This window comes from Orbicella franksi, chromosome 2 (genome assembly GCF_964199315.1).
Source record: "Orbicella franksi chromosome 2, jaOrbFran1.1, whole genome shotgun sequence".
NCBI lineage: Eukaryota > Metazoa > Cnidaria > Anthozoa > Scleractinia > Merulinidae > Orbicella > Orbicella franksi.
The window spans coordinates 16,641,634-16,664,722 of NC_138146.1; the positions used below are offsets into that span (position 1 = coordinate 16,641,634).

Here is a 23,089-nt window from a genome sequence, read left to right on the forward strand (position 1 = left end):
TGACCCGCTTACCTCGATCGCCTTACTATTATATCCTTGTAAAATGATGAGGCCAAACGGTCACCATAGCCTCATTGAGCGCGAAAAATTGTCAAATCGTCTCTTGCTATGTGGGCAATCTGACGGTTGTGTTGGCTGAGTATACGGGGTATAGAAACCGAACCACCTGGATCTAAATGAGTTCTCATTACTCATTTCAGTGAAACTAAAGAGAAACTATTAAGATCTTTAAACTTTATGAAGAGAAATTTCTTGAAAGGGAGTAAAATATTTCAAAAATGCTCTTCACGAAATGGGAAATATTCGGAGACAACGACGCTTTGAACTGATCCCGTTGAGTTGTTTCCGTCTCATAGATTCAATTCTTAGGAAGGTGAAGTTACCCAAGCAATAACAGTAAAAATGTTTTGGTTTCTATTACAAAAGCTCGATCGACAATTATGTGAGGGACCTTTAAGTCTAGAAAGTTATGTTTTAATTAAACGGTCCTCTAAATTACAATATGCTTACTTAGGGTCATGCATTTGCGGTGGAAATATTATTAAAAGAAATGTTAATAATATTGTTAACACGTTCGTTAATTAACGAGGGCAAAGTTAAAATGCTTCGCGTGTCTATGAGCCAGCTGCTTTTAAATGTTGCCTGTCTCTATGAAATGCACAGTTTATTTTAGAATTTGATCAAAGCAATGATTGTTGGAGACCTCTATTATTATTCGCCTGTTATATTACATGTATGTTGAACCAGGGGCATCCTTTGAACTATCTTTATTTATTTCGTGTTCCGGGCGTAGACCGCGTGTGAACGCGCTCTCGCATGGCTAAATATGCGTGTGATCCACGCGCGACTCCTCCAAGTCTCATGTTGCGTCAAAACTTTCACGGCTTTCCCTTTCTCTTGATTTCTCTATTTCTATACAACAAGACAGTTAGGCGCCAAGAACATTGCATCAAATGTCAAGGACGTCGAGGAAAGGAGCCGAACAGTGATTTCTATTTCAAGTTATTTTCGTCTGCCTTGCAAAAGCAAATTGGTTTTTGCTGTCATGATATCTGTAAAATGTTTTTGTTTTCAATTTAATCCTCTTTTATCTAATCCAAAGTTCAAAGGCCTGTTTTTGTCGCCAAATCTCGCCTGTCCATCTGTCAAATAATTAGTTGAGCAGAGGTTACTAAACCACTGTTCCGATAGTTAGCTTTCAAAAGATAACTTATATTGCCCTGGTTCTGTTGTTTCGTTTGCTATGATGATTTTCTTCCCATACTGTTAACTGTTACAAATACATATTGTGGGCAAAAGGGAATTGGGGTCAAGTATTGTATAGGGCACACAGATAGATGTTATTAAAGTTGTTTTAGAAGCTCTCAGGTGTGCACCCCCGGGCTGAGTACAATATAATAACCAGATTACAACCACCTTGTACATCTAGAAAAATGTAAGAACAAAGCTGCATATTTTATCAAGGTCATAATAGGTGTTACTCACGTCCGATGTTAGCTGCAGCGGGATGGTATTCACCTTTTTAGGGAAAATAACTGTGGGGGGAGGGGTGATACATCCTATTCTAAAATCATCGGTGACTTTCCTACTTTTCCCAAAGATGTTTGCCCGCATTTTATGTTTGCAAACATTTTCAGACTTTTGTCTTTATTTTCCACGGCGGACGAATCGAGCGCCTTCTGAGTCATATTTTAATATTTCCTGCTTTGTCCAGCATTCTGTCGGGGCGCGTCGTGAACAAAAAGCGTCACTCAAAGGCTTAAATGCTCGGCAGGAAATGTAGATATCATGGATTAACGAACGGAAAACACCGGGATACCCTTCACCTGTTCATTGCAAAAGCGACAAGTGGCTGCGGAACATGTTACACTTGCAAGTAGGCATTAGTTATTCAAGTTATTCAAAATTTCTGACCTACGCCGAAGTTCCTGCTATGGGGTCTGTTCCAATTACCAGTCTAGCATTCCTAATCTCCGTCTTGTCTTTCTCCTGCCACGTTTTTTAAAAATTGGCAATGAATTTATATCGGGTGTCTGGTTAGTTTGTTTTTTGATAAACATGCTTTCGATGTCTTTATTGTTTCACATTTCTGTCCAGGGTCATGGCTTTGTCATCATTGCCTTGATTAGCAAGTGTCGCCGATTAAATTTCTTGCGCTTCAGTTTTGGGGATCAGTCACACCGAACAATTCACTGTCTCGTCCAAGACGCGTATAACTGAGATGCATTTATGTTGCTGACACCGAGTGCGAATTGCTTTTGGTGATAGCAACACAAGAGTAAGGTAAGCTCTGGTTAGGATGAATACATGTAATTATATAAACATTTGTTTGTGATCTGTGGCGTTTCTAAGACACCTGGAAACTTTTCTTAAATACGAAAGCGGACAGATTTTGAACTGTCCTGTCTCAGAATTTTGGCGTCTTGTTTTAACTTGCTAAGAGAAGAAATAAACCGAAGAAGTTGACTTACGTTGAATCCGAACATAATATTCAAAACGGTTCACAGTGATTAATTTCGCCATCACGACACGGATTTGCTGTGAGTGGATTCGACAAATCACCATGACTCTTGAGACTGACAGTGAAATTAGACAAAGATTGGACAGAGAGCTAGAGATATCAAGCTGTGCCCTCGCTCTGGCAGCCGCGAAACTCTGCTTCTTTGCTTCGCTGTGAAACCCAGGTGTGAAGTCAACAGGCTAGCTAATTTTTCGTGGTGTTCGAAACTGCGTGTCGCTCTCTACCGATTGAGCTCTTATTAAAAATTTGGGTTCTTCCTTGTAATCCTTCTGTTCTACAAGACCTGTCTCAACAGGCAAGTCATGAGAATTACGAACAGTATATAATCCGGCCTAAGAGAATTGCGGGAATTGTTTTGATATTTAAACACATTCTCCCTACTTGTACTGCAAGAATGTCTGCAGACAATTCAAGAGAATTTAGAGTTTTCATCAGCGGAATTGCTTTAGTGGATAGATTTCATGCCCTGCGTGAGAAAAACATGGCTACCTTACATCCTTGGAGCATTATTTATTGTAAATGTTGGATTCTCTCTTAAGTTTATTGTTCCTGAAAAGAGGCCAAATGAAGTATGAGTATGTATATTATCTATGTATTAACATATACCATTACTGTGGGTGGTGAACTCGGAAAAAGAAGGAAAAAACACATGTTTCTGTTTAACCCTCAGCGTTAAGACAATTCCGAGATAACAGGGAAACTATTGATTTCTAGTTAGATTTATTCGTAAACAGTCGACTTCGCATTCTTTGAGTTTATAGATATCTACAGGTATGCTAATTAATTTAGCCTTAAATCTAAATTGGAAAAACAAACAGTTTAGCACTGAGGCTGGCACATCAAACATTAATTGAGAATTAGTAACGCGATCTGTGGTGGTTCTAGGGTCGATAAATAATACATTGCTGATTTAGCCAGCTACACCGGCCGATATTGAAAATACACGACAGAAAACAAACGATGCGAGCGGTGTAAACAAAGACAAATTTAAAATGTACGAAAATTGGTTGCCCAAAAAGGGAAACATACAGCAGCACATGCAGCTGTGAAAAGCTGCATAACTTCACTGGCAGTTTCATGAAGCCAAGACAAGTGATGTAATTTTAAAAGCTGGAAAAATAATGAAATATTTTGACATATTAGTTTAAAACCGACTTTGCTGCAATATTCCTGGCAAGGACCCCGCCCGACAAAGTGGAAAGGGAACAGGCCACTCAACAGCTTTGGAATGGAGGGCGTCAAGCCTCTTGTAAAGTCCACCGAGCTTGTTTTTTTTTTTTTTAAACTCGCTTTGTCCTGTTCGTTTTGCCGAGACAGTTCGAGATAATCCGCATAATTTGGGTATTAAGTTCCGAAATTAATGAATGGATGTCCAGAGAAAAACTGATCAGACTGGGCATTCGCTGTTTAAGCCATTGAACCAGGTAGTTTATTTATAGATTATTAGCAACACTAAATCACTTCTAATTTGGTTTGCATATGTTGAGTTGAAAATAACGAGTCAGTAGTTTGCGTGCCCCTTTGTAAGATGACTAAAGCTGTTTTTTATCTCTTGGATATTGAAAGCATTTATCTGAACGATGTTTTTTTCATTTCCGTTTTATGGACTAAAGATTGGACTGGACTAGTACACAAGCCTGAGAATATTCTATGTTGGACTACTTCTAACAGTTAACATAATTATATGCTGAACGCGCTTGGTTACTTCAATGAGATTCTTTTTCCAAATTCATTGTTCTTTATCAAGAGCTAATAACGTTAATTCTTCAAAGGAAACGTGTTCATGGGAAAGAACGTGACTGAAATGGGAAAATGTTACTCGAATCAGACTGACAGTAAAATACTTCATGCAAATGCAGTTACACTGAAGCAGTGACACAATAGATATAGAATATCCACTTAGTCTAAAAAGATTCACATTAATCTTCTAACTCCAGGCAGTTTTGCAAATAATGTATACTCAGCTGCTGATAAATTGTGCTTCTTTTAATGTAGCTGCCTGTACTTTTTATCGAGGGCAAAACAAAGTCATCATCTCCGGTCGTTGAAAGCGTCGAACATGACAAACCAATCTCGTGCCATACTGTTTGTATTTCAAACTTCTTTATTTATAATAGATGCTTATACCTTAGTTTTGCTTTTATGCCCTATTTATTTAGTATCAATGCACTCACTGACAAGGTACAATGTCATACGGTCCGCACGGTTATCGTAATAAGTAACACGGGGAGGAAATTTCAGTGCCCCGAGGCTCTCTCAGACAATCAGATATCAAAATAATCTGATTGTCTGAGACGAAATTCGTTCCTTCTTTTTTGTTAATGTTTTGGGTTACAATCGAAATTGACAAAGAATTGCAAGGCACACACAAAAGCGTTTTATTGCATGTCCAGTTACAAATTTTCACTGTCTCGTCACTTGCCAGTGAAAAACTCTCGGACTGCCCTACATGGGAGCCAGTCAGAGTAGTTCCGTAGTCCAGTCCAGTCTGTGAAAGTGTTTTCTGTCAACGTTCGACGGATTGTTGTTTATTTTCTTTACTTTGCAATTACTCTTGTTACCTTCATATCTCAGCGAAGTCACGAACAACCGTTTGCTATCGTTTAGATCAACCAAAGTATGAACGAAATGCTTTTAGCTCCAAAGTGGTTAGAATAGTTTTCGAGGAGTTAGATCATCAAAAATACACTTTGCTTTTTCCTGTCAATACGATCTATTTATATTGGCTTTAATGACATTTTAAGAAGTGATAGCGATGTTTGATGCAAAAGAGCGAGAGATGGTAGCTTCCTGATAAAGAATTTAATAACATCCAGATTTTCGAAACCTGTCACGCCTCACACCCATTTTACTCCTACAGCAGATTTACACTCTCAGTGAGTCAGTGGTGCATTAATTATCCTTTGCTATTGCCTCTGTTTTCTGTAGAGAATAAGAGTGTTGCCGAAAAAACTTAGACACCGTTCATCCTCTCTTGAAGTTTGAGGGTTGTTTGAATTATCTGATAGCTGTTCATTAGTTAGCTAACGATTTTTAAGTTCCAATTGTGTTGCATTTCAGTCGCATCAAAAGTAATTGAAGTGCTAGAAAACTAGCTGAACTCAGTTTGAGATCGCACGCTTGCCAATGTCAATATTAGAGAACAGGAGTTGCTTCCTTGACATATTGCTTACGATTTCTGCGGTAAGGTACGGCAATGCAAAATGAAATTACACACTTCCTCTTTAACTTCCTCTTGGGTTTATGGAGAACAGTAGAAACAAAACCGCTGCATATCAGACAATTCCGGCGCCTGGTGAGATCTACTACGAGACTATATTTACCTGCAGGAAGGGAGATCATTAGTCGACAGATCATCAGCAAACATTTTATTTTTTGATCAGCCAGCTTTTCTTTCTATAGTTGTGGGTTCCGCACCCTCCAAGACAACTGGAAATGATTGAGGAGCCGAGTGGCATCGGCATGTCTGCAATAGGCTGTTTTAGAAATGGCGCTAAATTAAAACATTTCTTTACGAAAGCAAGTGTACAGATCAACAAGGCTTACTGATAAGATTCGGAGCCAGGAAATTACAGCATCTAAAAAAACTCATATTTCTATAGTTGTGGGTTCTACACCCTGAAGGACAACTTTAAAAGATTGAGGAGACGAATGCCATCGACATGTCTACAATGAGGCTGTTTCGGGAGTGGCGGTAGATTAAAACGTTACAGATCAACAAGGCTTACTGATAAGATTCGGTGCCAGGAAATTACAGCATCTAAAAAAACTCATATTTCTATAGTTATGGGTTCTACACCCTGAAGGACAACTTTAAAAGATTGAGGAGACGAATGCCATCGACATGTCTACAATGAGGCTGTTTCGGGAGTGGCGGTAGATTAAAACGTTACAGATCAACAAGGCTTACGGATAAGATTCGGAGCGCGAGCCAGGAAATTACATTATCTGAGAAACTCATATTGCAACCAACTAGCCCTTCTCACGGTTAACTTTTCTCATTTGCATTTCAATATAATCCAGCATGTTTGTGAGGTAATCCCGGTCAATTTTGTGGTTTCTGCCCAAAATAACCTCGCATCCTCATTGATTGCATCAGTGTAATGCAAATGAGAAAAACTAACCGTGAAAATGGCTATTGGCCAGCATTTTTGGACACCAATAACAATAAAAGTATATTTAGGTTTGGAACAAGTAGTTTACTTAATAGCATGCATATTTATCTACCTGACACCGTCAGTAAGATTAATAGTGTGCAATAACAGTGTCTTGCTTTCTTTCAACTTTTTTTTGGCAACTATACGAGGTCACAATGAGCTTATTTATTCTTGTAGTTAAGTTCTTTGCTGTCAGCTATTTAGTGGACTCCTTTTCATGCTGCATGTGCGTTGTGCGGTCCGTCGCTCGCTCCTTGTGTTGGGATAAGCCTCCCCTCGTTTGAGGCGGGCAATTATTGGCCAAGTAATCGTTCCCTGAGGGGCCCTTATCTCGGAGGTCGCGAAAAGTTTTCGCACCCGGAAAGCGGGTCCGGAGAGCCGTAGCAAAATCTCAATCCTTATGATTACAGAACTGTTTTATTCACATATTCGTAATATGTACAGAGGTTCCCTTCATACGAGAAGTTTCAGGCGTATGCACCTCTTATTTTTCGAAAAGATTAACTATGAAAAGGCCTTTAATTTGCGGGCCCGAAAAGGTTTCCGGGCTTTCGAGAAACTACATTCGCGCCGGGATTCGGGCACTCGATATTTTACTTTGCGTGTCGCGTGTCTTCGTGTACTACTTGCGTGTGATATGACAGCACGCACTTACTTGGTATCCATAATACGCGTGTCGAACTCGAATATTTTTCTTGGATTTACTTACGGTCCATTTAGACAACTAACAGTTGCTTTATGACGTTGTCAAAAGCTTAAAACAGAGTCATGGCCAAAGTTAAACAATTTAAGTTAATTCAAGTGAAAATCGATGACGGACGCTGTTATTTAATCAGATTTAATATTCGTGACCGAAATGATGACTAGAAGAAGGCAAAAGCATTTTACAGGCGTACACCGTAAGCATTACGACCCAGCTCAAAGCTATGTTCTGAGTTCCTATGCAGCTTTAGTATGTATATGTATTTTTTTTTTTTATAAATTTGAATAGACATGTATGTGTGTACGCATGTATGTATGTATGAGAAGTAGTCAATCGAACGAGAAACACACCTATATACTCGGCTTCAACTACTCAACCGCAGCAGATGACTCAGTTTTAATCGACTTGTGAATACCTTAAAGGAGCTCAGTCACGGTTTGCGCATATTGAAAAGTTCAGCCTCAATTTTTCAAATTTGTCGCTTGTAATCGTGTCAATCTTCTCCATCCTTAGCCATCCTTGTTCCTTTATGGTTTATCATTATGTCTTTGGTGTTTTTCTATCTTATTAAACTGTTATTTTCAGGTTTCCTACCATTTAAAGGTAATTTTGTATGTGGCCAAAATAACTCAAAAGACCGTGACTGAGCCCCCTTAAGTACACTAAGCCTGGTTTTCACTAGCACGAAAATATTTTCCTTTTTCTTGTGTTAGCGCTTATGCTACCGAATACCGCTCAGGTATAACAAAAGCACAAGGATTGTTACCACACGTGGTTATGTTTGGCCAGTGAAAACACTAGATCTAGATTACTTTCGATTAGGTTCGGACGATTTTGCCTGTGCTTGTGTTTGCGTCAAATTTCGTTTTCACTTGGGTCATCCCTATTGCTTGCGCTTGTGCTTGCGTCGCTGGTGAAAACCAGGCTTTGGTTTGAGGCAAGAAGATCTGGTGTGAACACAAAACAAAGTAGACAACAAAACGTGCGTATATGTGATTTGTGGACTGACCAGAGCAGCAGTACTAAGGCTGTGTTGAGAAAAAAGGCAGGGACACCCACTTTCCCCCCTCCGACCCAGTATGTGATCCCCAAGGGGTTTCTTTACGGCTAGGAATTATGTCGTTTTTGTCAGATGGAGAAATGTTCTGGTCGGCTTTCCACGGAAATTGTCATCTTCCCTGTCAACATCAACACATTTGCACTTCAACAACCCTTCTTATGCCAAAAGTTTTGTAATGAAAATAACCGTTTGGTTGGTTCCTCCAGGGAATGGCAGATTCAATAGCAGAGTTCAGGATGAAAAAGCAATTAGGAGATCTCTCCTATGAAGGAACTAACTGCGATGAGGGAAGCGGCGTTCAGCTTTTTAACTTTGAACCTCAACCGACCAATCAGACGGTTGATTTCCTTCAGGCATCTATTTGATTTATTTAGTTTCGTCTGAGATGATCGTTATCAATGGGAATTTCTGCAGAAATCTACTAACAGTGTGACGCTTTTTGTTTTGGGAAGTCACAAATTAGACTTAACTTTGGTTCTTGGATGTCCATGTCTACGATTAGAATTTACGGCAGCCATTTTGTCAGTCTTGACCAGTCTTCTTCTCAGTAGTCGCGTTTCCCAGGTTGATCTTCTCGGCTGACACCTCAGATGGGTATACCTCTTTTGAGAATCTTGCATTTTGAATTTTCAAGAAGTTCCGCCCGCCGCGGGGGTTGTACGATTTTAAGGTAGGAGTGTCATTGCTTAGCTAGGCCACAGTTTTCATGCCGGTTAGAAGAGATTGCGGCTTATTTGATATGTAGCTTGCGTTCAGATTTAAAAGTAATTACCGGTTCCATGTTAAGGATGTTTATAGAATCGAAAATTCTTGATAATCCGCGAGCTTTTTTCTGGTTAAAAAGCACGACACATCACACTTTTAAGGGGCACGATTGACCAACATAGAGACCGTGATGAACTTTCGCCAAAAAGGGAATAATTTACGCTATATTCAGTTTTCGGCTTATATCCAGATTAAATTCAGCTGGTTGAGCTCGGTTATTTATTTTACGCAAAATTAGCACGTGTTGAATATCGAATACTGTATTCTAAACGTTTCCTCGGCAGCAATCCTGTTTGTCATGCTAAGACAAGAATGTCATGATCAGCCCACACTTTGATTGTTATTCATATACAACAATAATATTTGCCGGCTTTCACGGTTATAGTTAATAAAAGTCGGCATGTCTTATCCTCGCCGTCATCACTAGTAAAGCGCTAACCGGTGATCGCCAACGGACTTTGTGATCGCGCCGTTGATTGTTTCTCATGTCCATATTATGACTTATCAAACAATCTTACTAATTAGAAAAGTTTTCTTCTAACAGACACTGTAATACATGATTCACATGTAAAATCAGGAATATCGTGGTTGGAGATATATATTAACATAACAGGTTGGGTGATTTACACCTTAAACAGAACCGACCAATATCAGTAAATAGAACAAAGACCAAGGCTGGTGAGTTAAAAATTTTGCGTTCATTTTGGGCGAATTTTAGAAAGAGAGAGACCTGTTGTCTGAACTATATTATTTTTCAGTCTCTTAGTTCCACTTTCATTATATATCATTGTCAATTGCGTTTCAAGTTCCTTTCATTAGAACTTGTTAATCACAGAGCAGCTGAATGTCGTGAACGAGATCACTTGTAAACAATTTTTTTGTTACCACAATGCTGAGTCTACGACCAGGCTTGAGCAATAGTTTTCAGTTTCGTCTCCAACGTTTTCTTGTTTTGTCCTATTGAGGATCTTTGTACAGCCGACTGTTCCTGACCGATGACAATATTTGGTCTCACGTTAGCTCACGATCTCTCCCGACAAAGTGTTTTTTGAACGAAGTCGAAAACGCGGCTATTGCCATTTATTTTGACCTGCATGGACTGGTGGTCTGGTGAACTTGATCTTAACACTGGCGATGTTGAACCGGGCGCTAGTAAAGCAACCACCCAATATCTGTTCAGTTTGTTTGTGTTTTTGTCATTATCATGAACGCTAACTACTTTGAGTTTAATTTCCTAATGTTAAAACTGCTCATTTGTTTCGCTCGTTCACGAAAGAATGCCTGTGTTTAAGTACTACATTTTAGATTTAGCTAGATTTGATTCGGCTTTTCTGTTGGAACAAGAGAGGATGGCTGGTAAGAGAGGCCTTATTCCCAAGGTGATCCCTCAGAAGTCCCAGAAGCTAATCCCAGGAGCCAATCCTTTTGGCTTTTGGCCTCACGTGGAGGAGCCGAGCGGCTTAAAACGTATTTTCAACGCGCGTTGTAGCATTAGCCGCGGGAGGACTGGATACCATATCTTAAAATAACTCGAGAAGGATTACCTTTAGGAAATAAGGGATGTATGGGGGATTAAGGGTCTAACCAGTCAGTCTTTGTTGGTTAGAATATTTCCTTTTCTCAGACAAACCACACCTTCATCAGTGCTTCTCGGCAGATTTGTGAATACACTCGTTATCCGAAATGTAATATCTCAGCACGGATTACTCTTTATTTCTTACTGTACGTATTATCATAACCTACTGAGAATTTGATGGTAGATCAGGGCAATCTCCTTTGAAGGTATGTTTCTAACATAATTATTTTCGCCCGTCTCCTCGACCATTTGAAATAATTTAGGAGAATCTGATCACTCTTTAGGTAGATCCAGAGAAGATGATCTAGATTTTGCTCTTTTGGATTGATTCCAAGTTGGAAGGTTTTGTTTCTTAAGTTATAAAAGGCCTTTAGGATGATTGGATTCGATAGATCTCTTCATCGTTTGTGGGTTTTTTTTCTTTTTAACATGCTTTTATTAGAGTCGTGTCTCTATCCGCCTGTCTAAACAAGCTCTAACGAGAAACGTTTCTTAAAAGCTTGTTTGCCAGTCTCGTATTACCTGCATCACTCTGAAAGAAAGCCGAACCATTTAGTCAAGATATTTGCATTAAGGTGGAGTTCCCCAAGCTTTGGACATGCAGCCAGCTGACAGTTTTGTTCTGTCTTTCCATTCGGCGATATTGATTCACAGGTAAATTCGTACTGAGTTTTATTTAATTGTTATTTCCTTTTGGTCACTGCAAAATAGTTTCAAAGTTCTTTCAGCCTCGTTAAAAGATATTAGCTATATTGATGTTTGAAGACAATAAGGAAAAATCGAAGTCAAACAAGAATAACTGACAACAGACAAGACAATTGTACATATTAATATTTAAGCAGCTGTATTAGATCAGATTGGAATACATTATCTTCTTGAATTTGAGAATACCGCGCGTATCACACTTTTATTAATGTTCATGAAAAACCTCCAGTGAAGTCAGGATTGCAGCGTAAGACAGGTAATGGAAAAGCAAACCAATGTCATCGAGAATTGGTGGAGGATATAGGTCCCCGGAAACGAGGCACTATTATTTTTTTCCTAAAATTGTCACCTTGATGCGCGAACCGGTAAGCAAACTTCAGCAACAATTTTCGATTCTCGAAAACAAAGTATTTCTTTCAACAAATGTTGTGTTTAGCCGCAAACGTAGAAACATGGAGGGGAAAAATGCTTCCGCAACAAAGGTTTGACAACGTTGTCTTCTCATTTGAGGGGGCCTTGATTTCGACGGTGATAGTGCGTTCATACTATTTATTCTGTTGGACGTGCGGTTTTGAGGGAGATCTTGCGAGAGTGCGAGTGTGCACGCTAAGGTCACGTGTTCAATACAGATCACCACAAAACCACTTATCCCGCAGACTTCAAATCATTCAAACCAACGATGCAACAACAGTAACAACAGAGGTTTACAGACGAGGAAAGTCTGAATAAACAGCGTTTTGTTTTTCAAGACGATCTTCGTGTTTAAAGTTTAATCGGGACGAGACTGTCGGTAAGTGAGTGCTAAACATTTATTCAAATTTCACATTAAATTGATGTCTTGGACAAACGCAATTCAAGAATACATAGCATATATGCTTTTTCATGCTCGACTAAAACACATGGGAAATCGGTTTTAATACCGAGGGACACAGAGGGAGGGGGCGTAATTTTTTTATTTTTCACGAAATAAAACCGGCTTCATGCCGAATCGTGGTGCGATAAGATCGGAGAATAGATTACCATTGATTGCCTGTAGGCACGCTTACTGAAAAATAGGGATCCCTGATCTAATACGCTTTGAGCATGCAATTACCATCTTGTTATCTTTTTTATTGTCAGTTTCCCGGCCTAGGTTCAGTTTGTGAACTTTTTCATTGGCAGCTCACCGATACAGCTTGAGAAAAATAAAAGGAAATAACTGAGAACGTCCAAAGGTATTGGGAAGCAAAGCCATAGAATCAGTTAAACAAAAGTTCAAGCGCGATTTTTAAGCCGAAGCAGCCAATCAGTCAGAGCGACGGTCTATTCAGACGACATGGCGAAGGAGCAGTTAACTTGCTGGAAAAATTCGTTGAATTCCTCATTATTTCGTGACGTTTTATTTGTTCAATAGCATTATCAGTAACCCAAGTTCAAGCTTGAAAAAGCTCATCAATATTAAAAAAATAATAATAATAACACTGAACAGAACTATGTTTAAGTTGAGATTTCAAATGCAAAAGGTTAGGCTTAAGCGCTCTATTTTTCTTAGAATTTTTTCTGTGTTCTCTTGGGATAAGCAGTTTAAGAGATATTTCGGATTCAGAATCATCGGTGTAAAATATCCGCTCTTGTGCAGCTCTAAGGGTGCGGCGTGAAGTTGTAGCCAGGTTATGTAAACTCTCTTTTATCAGGCCTTACTTTCGTGATGAGAAGCGACAGCTGATAACACATTCGAATTCTTGTTCTGTGATTTTAACTTGCTTCAAGCAGCTTCAAGCAAAAGATTGATGATAAAATAAACCTACTGACGACTAGGGTAATCTTGATAAGCAAAGATTACAACTGTAGTTTTTTTTTTTTTTTTTTATCGCCATTTTGTAGCCCTTTCTGCTCTGTATATCACCTCTTTTTGTCTACTGATATTCACTAAAAGTCGCGAAAAAGAAGAATCGCAAGAACATTGCAGCAAATTTTTACTGACGACTTTTTGAGCAAGAAAAAAAATGAGCCTCCCTATTTACGCGAGCTCCGTAGCAATCGACGGCATGGCACAGACTACTTTGTCTTTCTAGAAACTAGCTTTGCGCTGAGATGAGGTTCCGTGCCGGCTGCATTTTTGTTGGTGTTGTTTTATTCGCCATTACGGAAACTTTGAAATCAAAGAACAGCTTTCGGCACCAGGATGTCTGAGGCCTGTGGACGATCAATATAAGCTGTGATTGGTCGATCGTCATCTTTGGAACGTATGGACCAATCAGTTCTCGGGTGTCCTGAATACGCTGAAAACTGGAGCTCAAGCAGCGTCTGATGCTTGATGAATTTGCTCGGCACCTGGTGGCGACACAACAGTTAAATTTTACTCAGTTGTTTGGGTTGAGACACATTTAGTTCTCGCCTATTGAAAGTTATTTGCTTACGTTAGAGTGTGGTACAGAGAGAGAGGGAGGTCTGTGTTAAAGAATTTGCGAAAACAAAAACTTGAAACAAAAACAAAACGTACAAAAAACAAGCAAGAAGCAAGATCGAATCGTTTAGAAACAATGTATCAAATGTGGAAAACTTCTTTGTGTACCTATGTTACATATCAAAACGAAGGAGTCTGTTATAAAGAGAGAGGGGGCTTGTTTTAAATTCTTTGCGGAAACAAAAAGTTTGAAACAAAAACAAAACTTTAAAAAAAAAAAAAAACAATCAAGAAGCAAGACAGAATCGCTTAGTCCAGCTGCGTCAAATTGATCAATTCAACAAATGTAAATTAGCAAAAGCTACGCTACAAGCTACAGCTGCAGAGATCATAACTACCAATATGCCGAATTCAAATGACTCTTTTTCGGTTTTATACAATTGTATACTATTAATGACGGAAACTACGACATCATGAAGGTCAGTTTCTATAAAGATAAGTTGGATTCATTCATATACTGGGCGATCTTATCTTATTTACTTATTGCAGGGAGCCTCGTTAAAGCATCATTAGGTCTGCAGTGGCGAAATTCTAATGGGGTTTCTGCTCATTAACTAATTGCTTTGAAATTTATATGCTGCCGCACCACCCATTTAAGGTGGTCTAATAAATAAATCGTTTGCAAATAAAATGTTTTGTAATTTTTCAGAATACCGGAGTCACTCTTAACATTTGGAAATATTCAAAATGCATTTATTTATTGTTTTACTCACGTAATGACTTATGAAACTATATTTTGAGCAAATTTGCAGCATGTTTTTATCAAGCCGGTTTTCGATACTCTTCCGGCTGAGAATGGTTTTGTTTTGAATGGTCTCCATTAAGTTAACCCGTCGTTTTTGGATTGCTTTGATAGGATGCTTTAACGCCATGCTATAGGTAATCGTTTGCATTTTCTTGAAATAAGACCCTCTGATGAGCAGTTTTGTCAAATGAACTTATTTTTTTTTATTTCTTTCTATCTCTACTTGGGATCATTATTTCGGCAGCACCCTCTAGTTAAAACCATTGTTTTCTACGCTTTGTTCATCTCGAGTGGGAAGTCGTAGCGGAACATTTAACGAATATGTTTGGCTTTCGTTTATGTGAAGTGCCATCTGCCATAACTGATGCATAGTAATGACTATATAATGGCTGCGATATAAGCAACATTTACTCTCGGCCCCCCTTGGTAATTTGCCAGAGTCGTCATTCTTTCATGAGGAAGAAATGGTAAGTAAAAGTCAACGCACTCGCTAAAACAAAATTTTGAGTTTCGAGCAGTTTCGTTTCCCTTTTGGTCACTCGGTGTTTACTTACTGGAATGAACAAAAAAATCGATTCGGTTTTCGGCATTTGAACACGTTCACGTTTGGTTGTTTTCTTTCCAAGTGAATCAAGTGTCCTTTAATCTGCAGCCTAGTGATTGCCAACTTAGTCTCCAGTTTTGCATCGCTGGTAAAAAATCGGCGCGCTAGCTGGGAAGCAACAAATACAAAGAATTACACATCTAGAACAAGCAGGTCAGAACTGAATTTATATGTGACTGTTAACTCATACATGATAGCTGTCCTTGTTAAATTTAAAACGTAATTAAAACTGACAAAATGGGAACTGAGAACTAACTGCACGATAGCAAGGAGGTGTGAAAGCAAAAAGCAGCCGGTAGGTTCAAGCTTAATATTAAAAACCTATCGAACCGAGTTCGTGTTATACTCAGCTCGCTTAATAATTCGTAGTTTATTTACTTTCGGCTCTCTTTGCGATATATATCTAATGCTTTCTACCTTTTTTTGTTAAGGACTAATTGCCGACGCCGGATGAAAATATAGGTCTATGCATATTTGAGCTGTGCAGAACCCAAGGCTTTTGGCCTTTTCGAGATCTACTAATTTCCCAACACCTAAGCACCAAGGAATGGTTATGTAAAACTTTTATTTATGTTTGTTGCTTCATATGTAGATCCACGTCTTTCTAAACATGCGAAAAAGGCAACTTTCTGTAAAGGATTAATTTTAAAGCGGATGGAAATATAAGTGAGTGCATCAGTTTGAATTATTAATACTCAGGTCGGCTGGTGGTCGAAGCCAAAGTCTGTTGGCGTTACTTTCCGTTTCCTTTCTCAGATAAAAATATCTTTCCATGGAATCTAGATATAGAATATTTAAATTTCTTCTACATTACAATTTATACCACTGTTGACATAAATGTGTAGGTTAAATGAGTGAAAATGGTTTAAAATTCCAACCGGTTCCGAATAATTAACCTGGTTTTCGAAAATTCAAACGATCCAAAAACATATTCATACCCCAAACCAAAATCCAACCGCAATATTTACACTCCTTCATCAATCGCATCATGGTTTTCTCTTAACAACATTAAACTTGAGATGTACTCCTTTCACTGTAAATTAAGGAGGTCTTCAAAAGCGTTCACAGAAACGTTATCATTACTTGGTGAAAAGCAGGGTTATCCCCACCTGTCTGCGTGTTTAAAAGAAACCGAACCGCGAAATACAAAGCCAATATGTTGTTATATGTGAAAGGCGTGGTCACCAGACAGTTGATCTGTAAAACCTTAAAAGCTTCGCAATATCTCATTGTTTAATTTCTGACTGTGAAAAACTCCGTCACGGAAAGCGACATTAACACTCATGTCTAATACCCCAAAATACTCAAAGGTACGTGTAGAAAAAGTGATTCGCAATCAGGAGTGGGTTTCCTGAAATTAAGACGAACAAAATTAATTGTGGTTTATCTGCTGTACATGATGAAATTATTGTTAGTTTTCCCCCATTGCAGAAATCACTTCACACTTGCTTGTATAGTCTAGAGGATTTTTTATTTTTAATTTCAGATAATTAGTCTCTTTTTTTTTTTCAAAATTACTCTCGTTCAAGTAATTTCTCTTGCTAATCTTCAAAGCATCCTGTTTCTTGATTTCTCCTAATAATTTCAGATGGTTCCGTTTACCTAGCAATTAAGCTCAGGTGTCGTGGGGCAAAAAAATCATTTACCGTGTTTACCATCATTTCTTGAGCGTTTCGCCTTTAATCTGACTTTTTCCTTTGTGACTATAGTGAAAAGTTTCGGAACAATGAGTAGATTACTTGAACATCTTTCACGGCAAACAACCTTTGTGTACTGAACTAAGTGATGGAAATGTAATGTATTGATTTTGTCGAGATTTTCCATAAAGTTTGTGTACGTCATGGCAAATAATCATTTATTTATAAAAAGTTCCGAGTCGAATTCCCTGTTTGGTGTACGCATAACAACCAATGATTGTATAGCCAGTATTTCCCATCCAGCGGGAATCACTACAGGAAACTGTTCATAGGACGTAGTTAGCGCCACGAGAGAAGCAGAAATACAAAATACAAAATACAACTAATATATAACCTGTGCTGCGTCAAATAGTGTTCGGCTAAATCTGATTCAAACCGGACCCCTGAAGGTCTGGGGAGAACGATTTTACAAACTTTGTCACACAGTAGAGGAGAAATAGACAACACCCAAGGCAACGGTATCGTAAGTAAAATCCAGCTTTCTTGTTATTAATATGGAGTTTTAGAATTAATGCCACAATCTGCACCAGAGGAATATCGATTAAAAAGACACGACTGTTTTTATGCCGTGTGACTCTTCCGCTACTGCGAATAAAAAAAAAAAAGAAGACGGTAAAATTTGGTTTCGGATTACGATCTGGTTGTGTACAAAAAAAAAATGGTTCTGAGGAAAATCTCATAAGATGTCGTTTCGTGAAACCTCGACTTGAATTGATTAACGTGTCCCCGATTTCGAATTCTTTCCATCTGTTTATTTAACTCATGCTTATCAAATCAAAGTAAATCGATCTCTTAAAGTACAAGAGAGAAATGATCATAATCGCAAAGAGATTCAGATTAATGTGGTGAAAAGCCATAAATGTATGATTTCACCAAAGAGATCTCTCGCTGGATAATTTCCGGCCAATATCAATGATCAGGGTTTTGAGCCGTCATTTTAAGTAATGCTATTACGGTAATTTACATAGTAGCAAATTGGATTGAGTTTTTTTTCCTGTCAAAGTGTTTGTTTTCTTGTTAGTAATTCATATTCCAAATGAAAGCTTTTTCTCAGTTCATTTCCGTTGTTTTGTTAAACATTTTTTGCGGCAAATCACCTCAATTTCGACCTCTTTAACAGGCCTTCTTTAACTGAGCAGAAGCCGAAGGGAAATCAGGCTTCGAAGCTACCGATAGTATTGCCACAAAGTACGAACGAATCAAAACAAACAACGTCTGCTTTTACGCTTTGCTTCGTTCTGGCAGACATGGTAAGCCATAATAATATTTGTTTTAGTTCTTATCTTGGCTTTTTTCTGCGACTAATTTGAATCTTTTACGTCAATGCATTTGTCGAGACCGATACAGCTTCACAGTCTTGGCTTCAAAGGAGCCATAGGTGGACCAAATTCGTGCTGCGAGCTATACACAATAGACAAGGATAAGGCCTTGTGTGGCAACAAATGTGCCACAGATGTATCCTATGTGCTAGAAATTCCAAAGATATGCCTAAAATGCGTTACTTTCTACAGCTCTATGGCTTATTAGTTGCTCTTTCCTTGAGAACTGTCCGGCATTCATGAAAACGATGGTTTCTTGAGTTTTCTCTTCCTAACTGAATCGTAGAAATAATTTCTATTTTGAGCTCCTACAATACATTTGTGAACGTGAATCCATATACGTTTCTTATCTATTTTGTAATAAGCCCACGCGGAAGGAGGCTCCAGAATTCTATGTGGTGAGACTGACTTTCAGCCAGACCACGCTACAGTCGGCTGAAAACTGGAAGAGAAAAAATGAAAAAGCTTTTCACTAAGACAGTTTCGCCTATTATTCCATAATGTAGCAAATTTTATGGTATTTTATTTCGGGAAGGAAACCTTTCACATAAATTGATCGCCATTTTGTTTCTTCTGTTGTCTTGAAAAATTGGGAAAATATTAATTTTTCCGTTTCGTTTTATGACTGCTTCCCTCTCAATCTTGGGTAGTTTACATTTCGCTTTGTATTCTGGCTGTCAAACTGTAAAAATTACGAGCAGGAATGTAAACATAAAAAGTTTACCTTTCGAACTATACGACATATAGCAACCGGTCATGACTGCTCACGTAAATCAAACACTTTAGAGTTCAGAATCCCACGATCTTTACGATCTCAAAGGGATCTTCATAGTTTCTGTATTAGCCAGTGTAAGCCGTAAAGCAAACAGATTATAGCAAACTATATAAATTCTAGGAATAGAAAATAAGGCAGCATGTTTACATTTCGCAACCTAAGGGAAATATTTGAAACGTTTCCTCGCAAACACGCTTTTCGTTGCTGATGTAAATATTTCCGAATTGAATAATGCGGTTTTCGTATAAATATTGTCTAGACTAACGAAATACTTCGATATTCTGGAGATCAACTTCTGCGGGAATCTTTTTTCAGAAGACTAACCAAAGGTCTTGGTTGCTTATAATTAAATGTTAATCAGCTTTCAAACTGTGTTGAACTAGATAATATTACGTTGGAAACCATCTCTTTCGTCGAATTATCATATTAAATCAAACTGTGACTCCTAATTGCATCCAAGGCCTTTTTTTGCATTAAAAGGCATTCCTGTTTTAGTGGATTACCTTTTAGAACAAAGAGCTCAATATTAATTTTCTCTGTCCTTTTAATAATGGTCATGAAGTATTAAACTTCAATCGATTTAGCAGTTTAAATTTAGCAATCAAACGAGAAGTGTAAATTAGCTATTTAAGGTATTAAGAATTCTATAGGGCCTACTGCCATCAGGTCGCAAGTACTTGTTGACTTAAAAATCATTCTCACAGTCGATGGAAATAACGATGACTTCAATGTAGATTGCCTATTGCCTATTATCGCTACAGGTCTGTCATAACACAGTTGTACGACTTTTGTGTTCATTTGGCGACTTTATTAAACATTGTACACCGGGATAGCCGATCCATTGTCCTCTGATCTCTTTTGTAGTCGATGTTTGTATTTATTCAGTTATGCAGATGATGTTGACGCTGAGCTTTTGTTTCGTTTCGTGTAGAAACAGGCGCATTAAAGTCATCGCTGGAAGGTACTCAATATGTCTGAAGCAGGAAATGTGACGAACGCTCCACCGACGGGCATTAATCCTACCCCACAGAGCATCGTCGCTGCCGTTTTCGTCGCCATTTTGATCTTGGTGACTCTTTTCGGAAATGTTCTTGTTTGTGTTAGTTTCTACAGTTTTCCAAACCTCAGGGTGATCTGTAACTACTTTATTGTTAGTTTAAGTGTGGCAGATATCTTGGTTGCCCTGTTGGCGATGCCGTTCTGGTTCATAGTGCAGCTCAACAATACAAAATGGCCCTTATCACGGCAATTGATGCTATTCTGGTCCTGGATAGATATCTTTTGTGGCACTGCCTCCATAATGAATCTAACAGCAGTCAGTGTGGATCGAATGCTAGCAATTGTGACACCCTTCAAGTATCCAAAACTTCTCACCCCCAAGCGGGCCTTGGTTGTTATTCTTTTGATTTGGTTGTACTCCACTGCCATTGCCTCTTCCAGACTGGCTGGATGGCCCGGCAGCAGCTTCTTGCATTTTGTGTCCACTGTGAGTTTCTTTCTACCCTTGTCAATCGTAGTCGTAATGTACACTGTCATCTTCATCGTTGTGAAGATCCAAGTGCAAAGAATTGGAAGCGCTGGAGGAAAGGATCATGCCAACGAGATGAAGGCTGCCAAGACCATCTTAGTTGTCATCGGCGCTTTCGTCGTCTGCTGGCTTCCATTCTTCGCTATCGTCGTGGGCCACGCGAACGATCCAAAGTTCAGTTATCCTATGGGGGTTTACAACATGTTCAAATGGATGGAATACTTAAATTCTTGTTTGAATCCCGTCATATATACATGCATGAACCGCACGTACAGGCGGGCATTTAAGCGACTCTTTACTAGAGTATACTTAGAGCAGACTGTGGGTACCAGCCGACGGGGTTCCTCCGTCAGCATGTATCTGACAAGACGGGGATCTGCAATCAGTGGTTACATAAATAACCGTAAACTTCGAGGATCTCTTCCTCATACGGTTGTAACGAACTTGGAGACAATTGAGGACGAAGGTGACTACGAAAGTCACTAAGGTCTTGGAGGAAAGGCACTTTGAACGCTGTAAACTGGTCCAAAACTTCACGGGAATCACCGGTCGTCTCAGTTCCTATTCTGTTAACTAGTCCTTTCATCAGCGGATTAAAACACTTTCAAGATGGAGTTGCGATATTAGGAACGAATTCTTATGCTTAAAGTAAACTAAGATATTTACCTTCCAGCCAAAAATGTGCTGGAAGCCACATTCCCGATCTCTGAAACGTTTGCAGAGCGGAACCACAGCATTCGCCAGCCAAATCACTGACAGTGATAAACGACTATATAACAAGATAATTTGTTTACGAATACGTAGTGTAAAGGAAACAAAAAAGAGAGAATAATTTATCATGATGGCCTTAGCTGCCACAGAGAATGTGTTTACTAGAACATCAAGGATTCGTCAGACTGGATTGAATGAAATTTAATTTGACAGCGGCAAGTGGTTGGATTATCTTGACACTCTGAATTAGCCGAACGATCTGGATCCGATACTGCCTAAGCCATTGTCAACTTTCCATGTAAAGCCTGATCGGATTTTAACACATAACACTTTTTTTTCTTGAAAGCGACTTTCTTGACGGTTTGTTTAGCCTTCCCTTCAAGAAAAACTTTTTTTTGTTATGTCGCTTTGAGCCTTGTATTGAACTTTTGGCAAGAAATAGTTTTAAAACTCGCAAGCGACAACATGCGATTTTATTTTAAAGTCAATATGACGCGGCGACAGTCAGTGCCAAACAATAAGTTTTTAAGAATTTACCGACTGTTGTTGTTAAAAAGAGATCAGTCCTGAATTAATTTTGCCTGAAGGCTTTTATATTCAAACCATATCATCATGGAGAATTAACATTTGATCAAGGGTTATCTAGAATCTTTCTTTGTGGTGAGAAGTATTGTAAATAAGTCCAAATACCCAAGACTACATTGAAAACAGTTCTGGCAGGTTGTGACAGGCTTTCAGCAATTTCGCTTGTTCACTTAAGTTAACAAGCTGCCCTAACTTTAATCGTGAGTATAAATGTAAACAATTATCTATTTGGTATTCAGTCGTTTTTCTTTTTCATAATGGTCACACCAGGGGGCAATCATTTCTAAGAATGCAGCTCGAATCATCAAGTTTTATTAGTCTGTAATTTGCCGCTAATTGACTGGTTGATGAGTAATGTCTTGTTGCTAAAATATTATACTTTACCATTGAGATGTTAATTTTCTGATAACAAACGTCTTTGACATTCGATTTTATTGTGTCTCGTTAGCCACAGTTTGACAGTTGTTGCCTGCTGCATGTTTTCACTTTCTTGACACATTTTGAACTCTCAGCCAAACTAGCCGGAAACTTTATTCAGTTCATTAATGTCTTGTGCTTAAAATAGTTCGATATTTCCAGGGGGGATTTTAGGGAAGGGGCGGGGAGGGAGGGGGTCGATTGGGTGTCTAGCCACCCCTCTGTTGGAGAAGCAAAATAAAAAGAAAGAAAATCGGGGCCCTTTCTGTAATTTGTGGCATTGCTAGTGTTTCTGGTGTATCAGTTTTCAATGAAAATTGCAACATTTTGTGGGCATGCCTCATTGATTTTGCAACTCCAAGGAGCAAGCTAACTCCCATCCCCCCTTGAAAAATCCTGGATCCGTCCCTGACTCAAAATATTAGGGAGTTTACGAAACCACGACCGCGACGCCGAGAACAACGTCGATTAAAAAATGAATTTATATTTTACCTACCAATCTCGCGATACTCTAAAGTCATTTACTTTGTTTATCACTGTCAAAACTATCGCAAAACTAAATCCGGAACACAGTGATAAATTTGAAATAAAAACTTAAAAAATTAGCCATCTTGGTTCACGTCCTCCAGACAAAGCAAAATTTAGTCATTTCACGTCGTTGTCCCGCAGAGGACGGCAAAGAAATCTACCAAGAATTATAACGCACGTGCACAGCCATCGTACTGCTCATTAATTCTTTTGTTCAGTGACGTTGCCGTCGCCGTTGCCGTCGCCG

The 23,089-nt window shown here is 38.8% G+C and overlaps 1 protein-coding gene across 5 annotated transcripts; it reads left to right on the plus strand.

Moving 5' to 3' along the window:
* Positions 1–1,924: 1,924 nt before the first annotated feature.
* Positions 1,925–23,088, plus strand: LOC145478296 (alpha-1A adrenergic receptor-like). 5 transcript variants are annotated; one of them, XM_081456265.1, is made up of 3 exons: positions 1,925–1,938; positions 2,098–2,283; positions 20,005–23,088. In XM_081456265.1, exon 3 carries the CDS (start codon positions 20,044–20,046, stop codon positions 21,085–21,087), a length of 1,044 nt encoding a protein of 347 aa, XP_081312391.1. In that variant the 5' UTR covers positions 1,925–1,938; positions 2,098–2,283; positions 20,005–20,043; the 3' UTR covers positions 21,088–23,088. The 5 variants fall into 5 exon arrangements, with proteins under 5 accessions (XP_081312391.1, XP_081312395.1, XP_081312390.1 ...); XM_081456269.1 differs by lacking the exons at positions 1,925–1,938; positions 2,098–2,283 and adding an exon at positions 9,823–11,743; XM_081456264.1 differs by lacking the exons at positions 1,925–1,938; positions 2,098–2,283 and adding an exon at positions 14,207–18,229.
* Position 23,089: the final 1 nt, after the last annotated feature.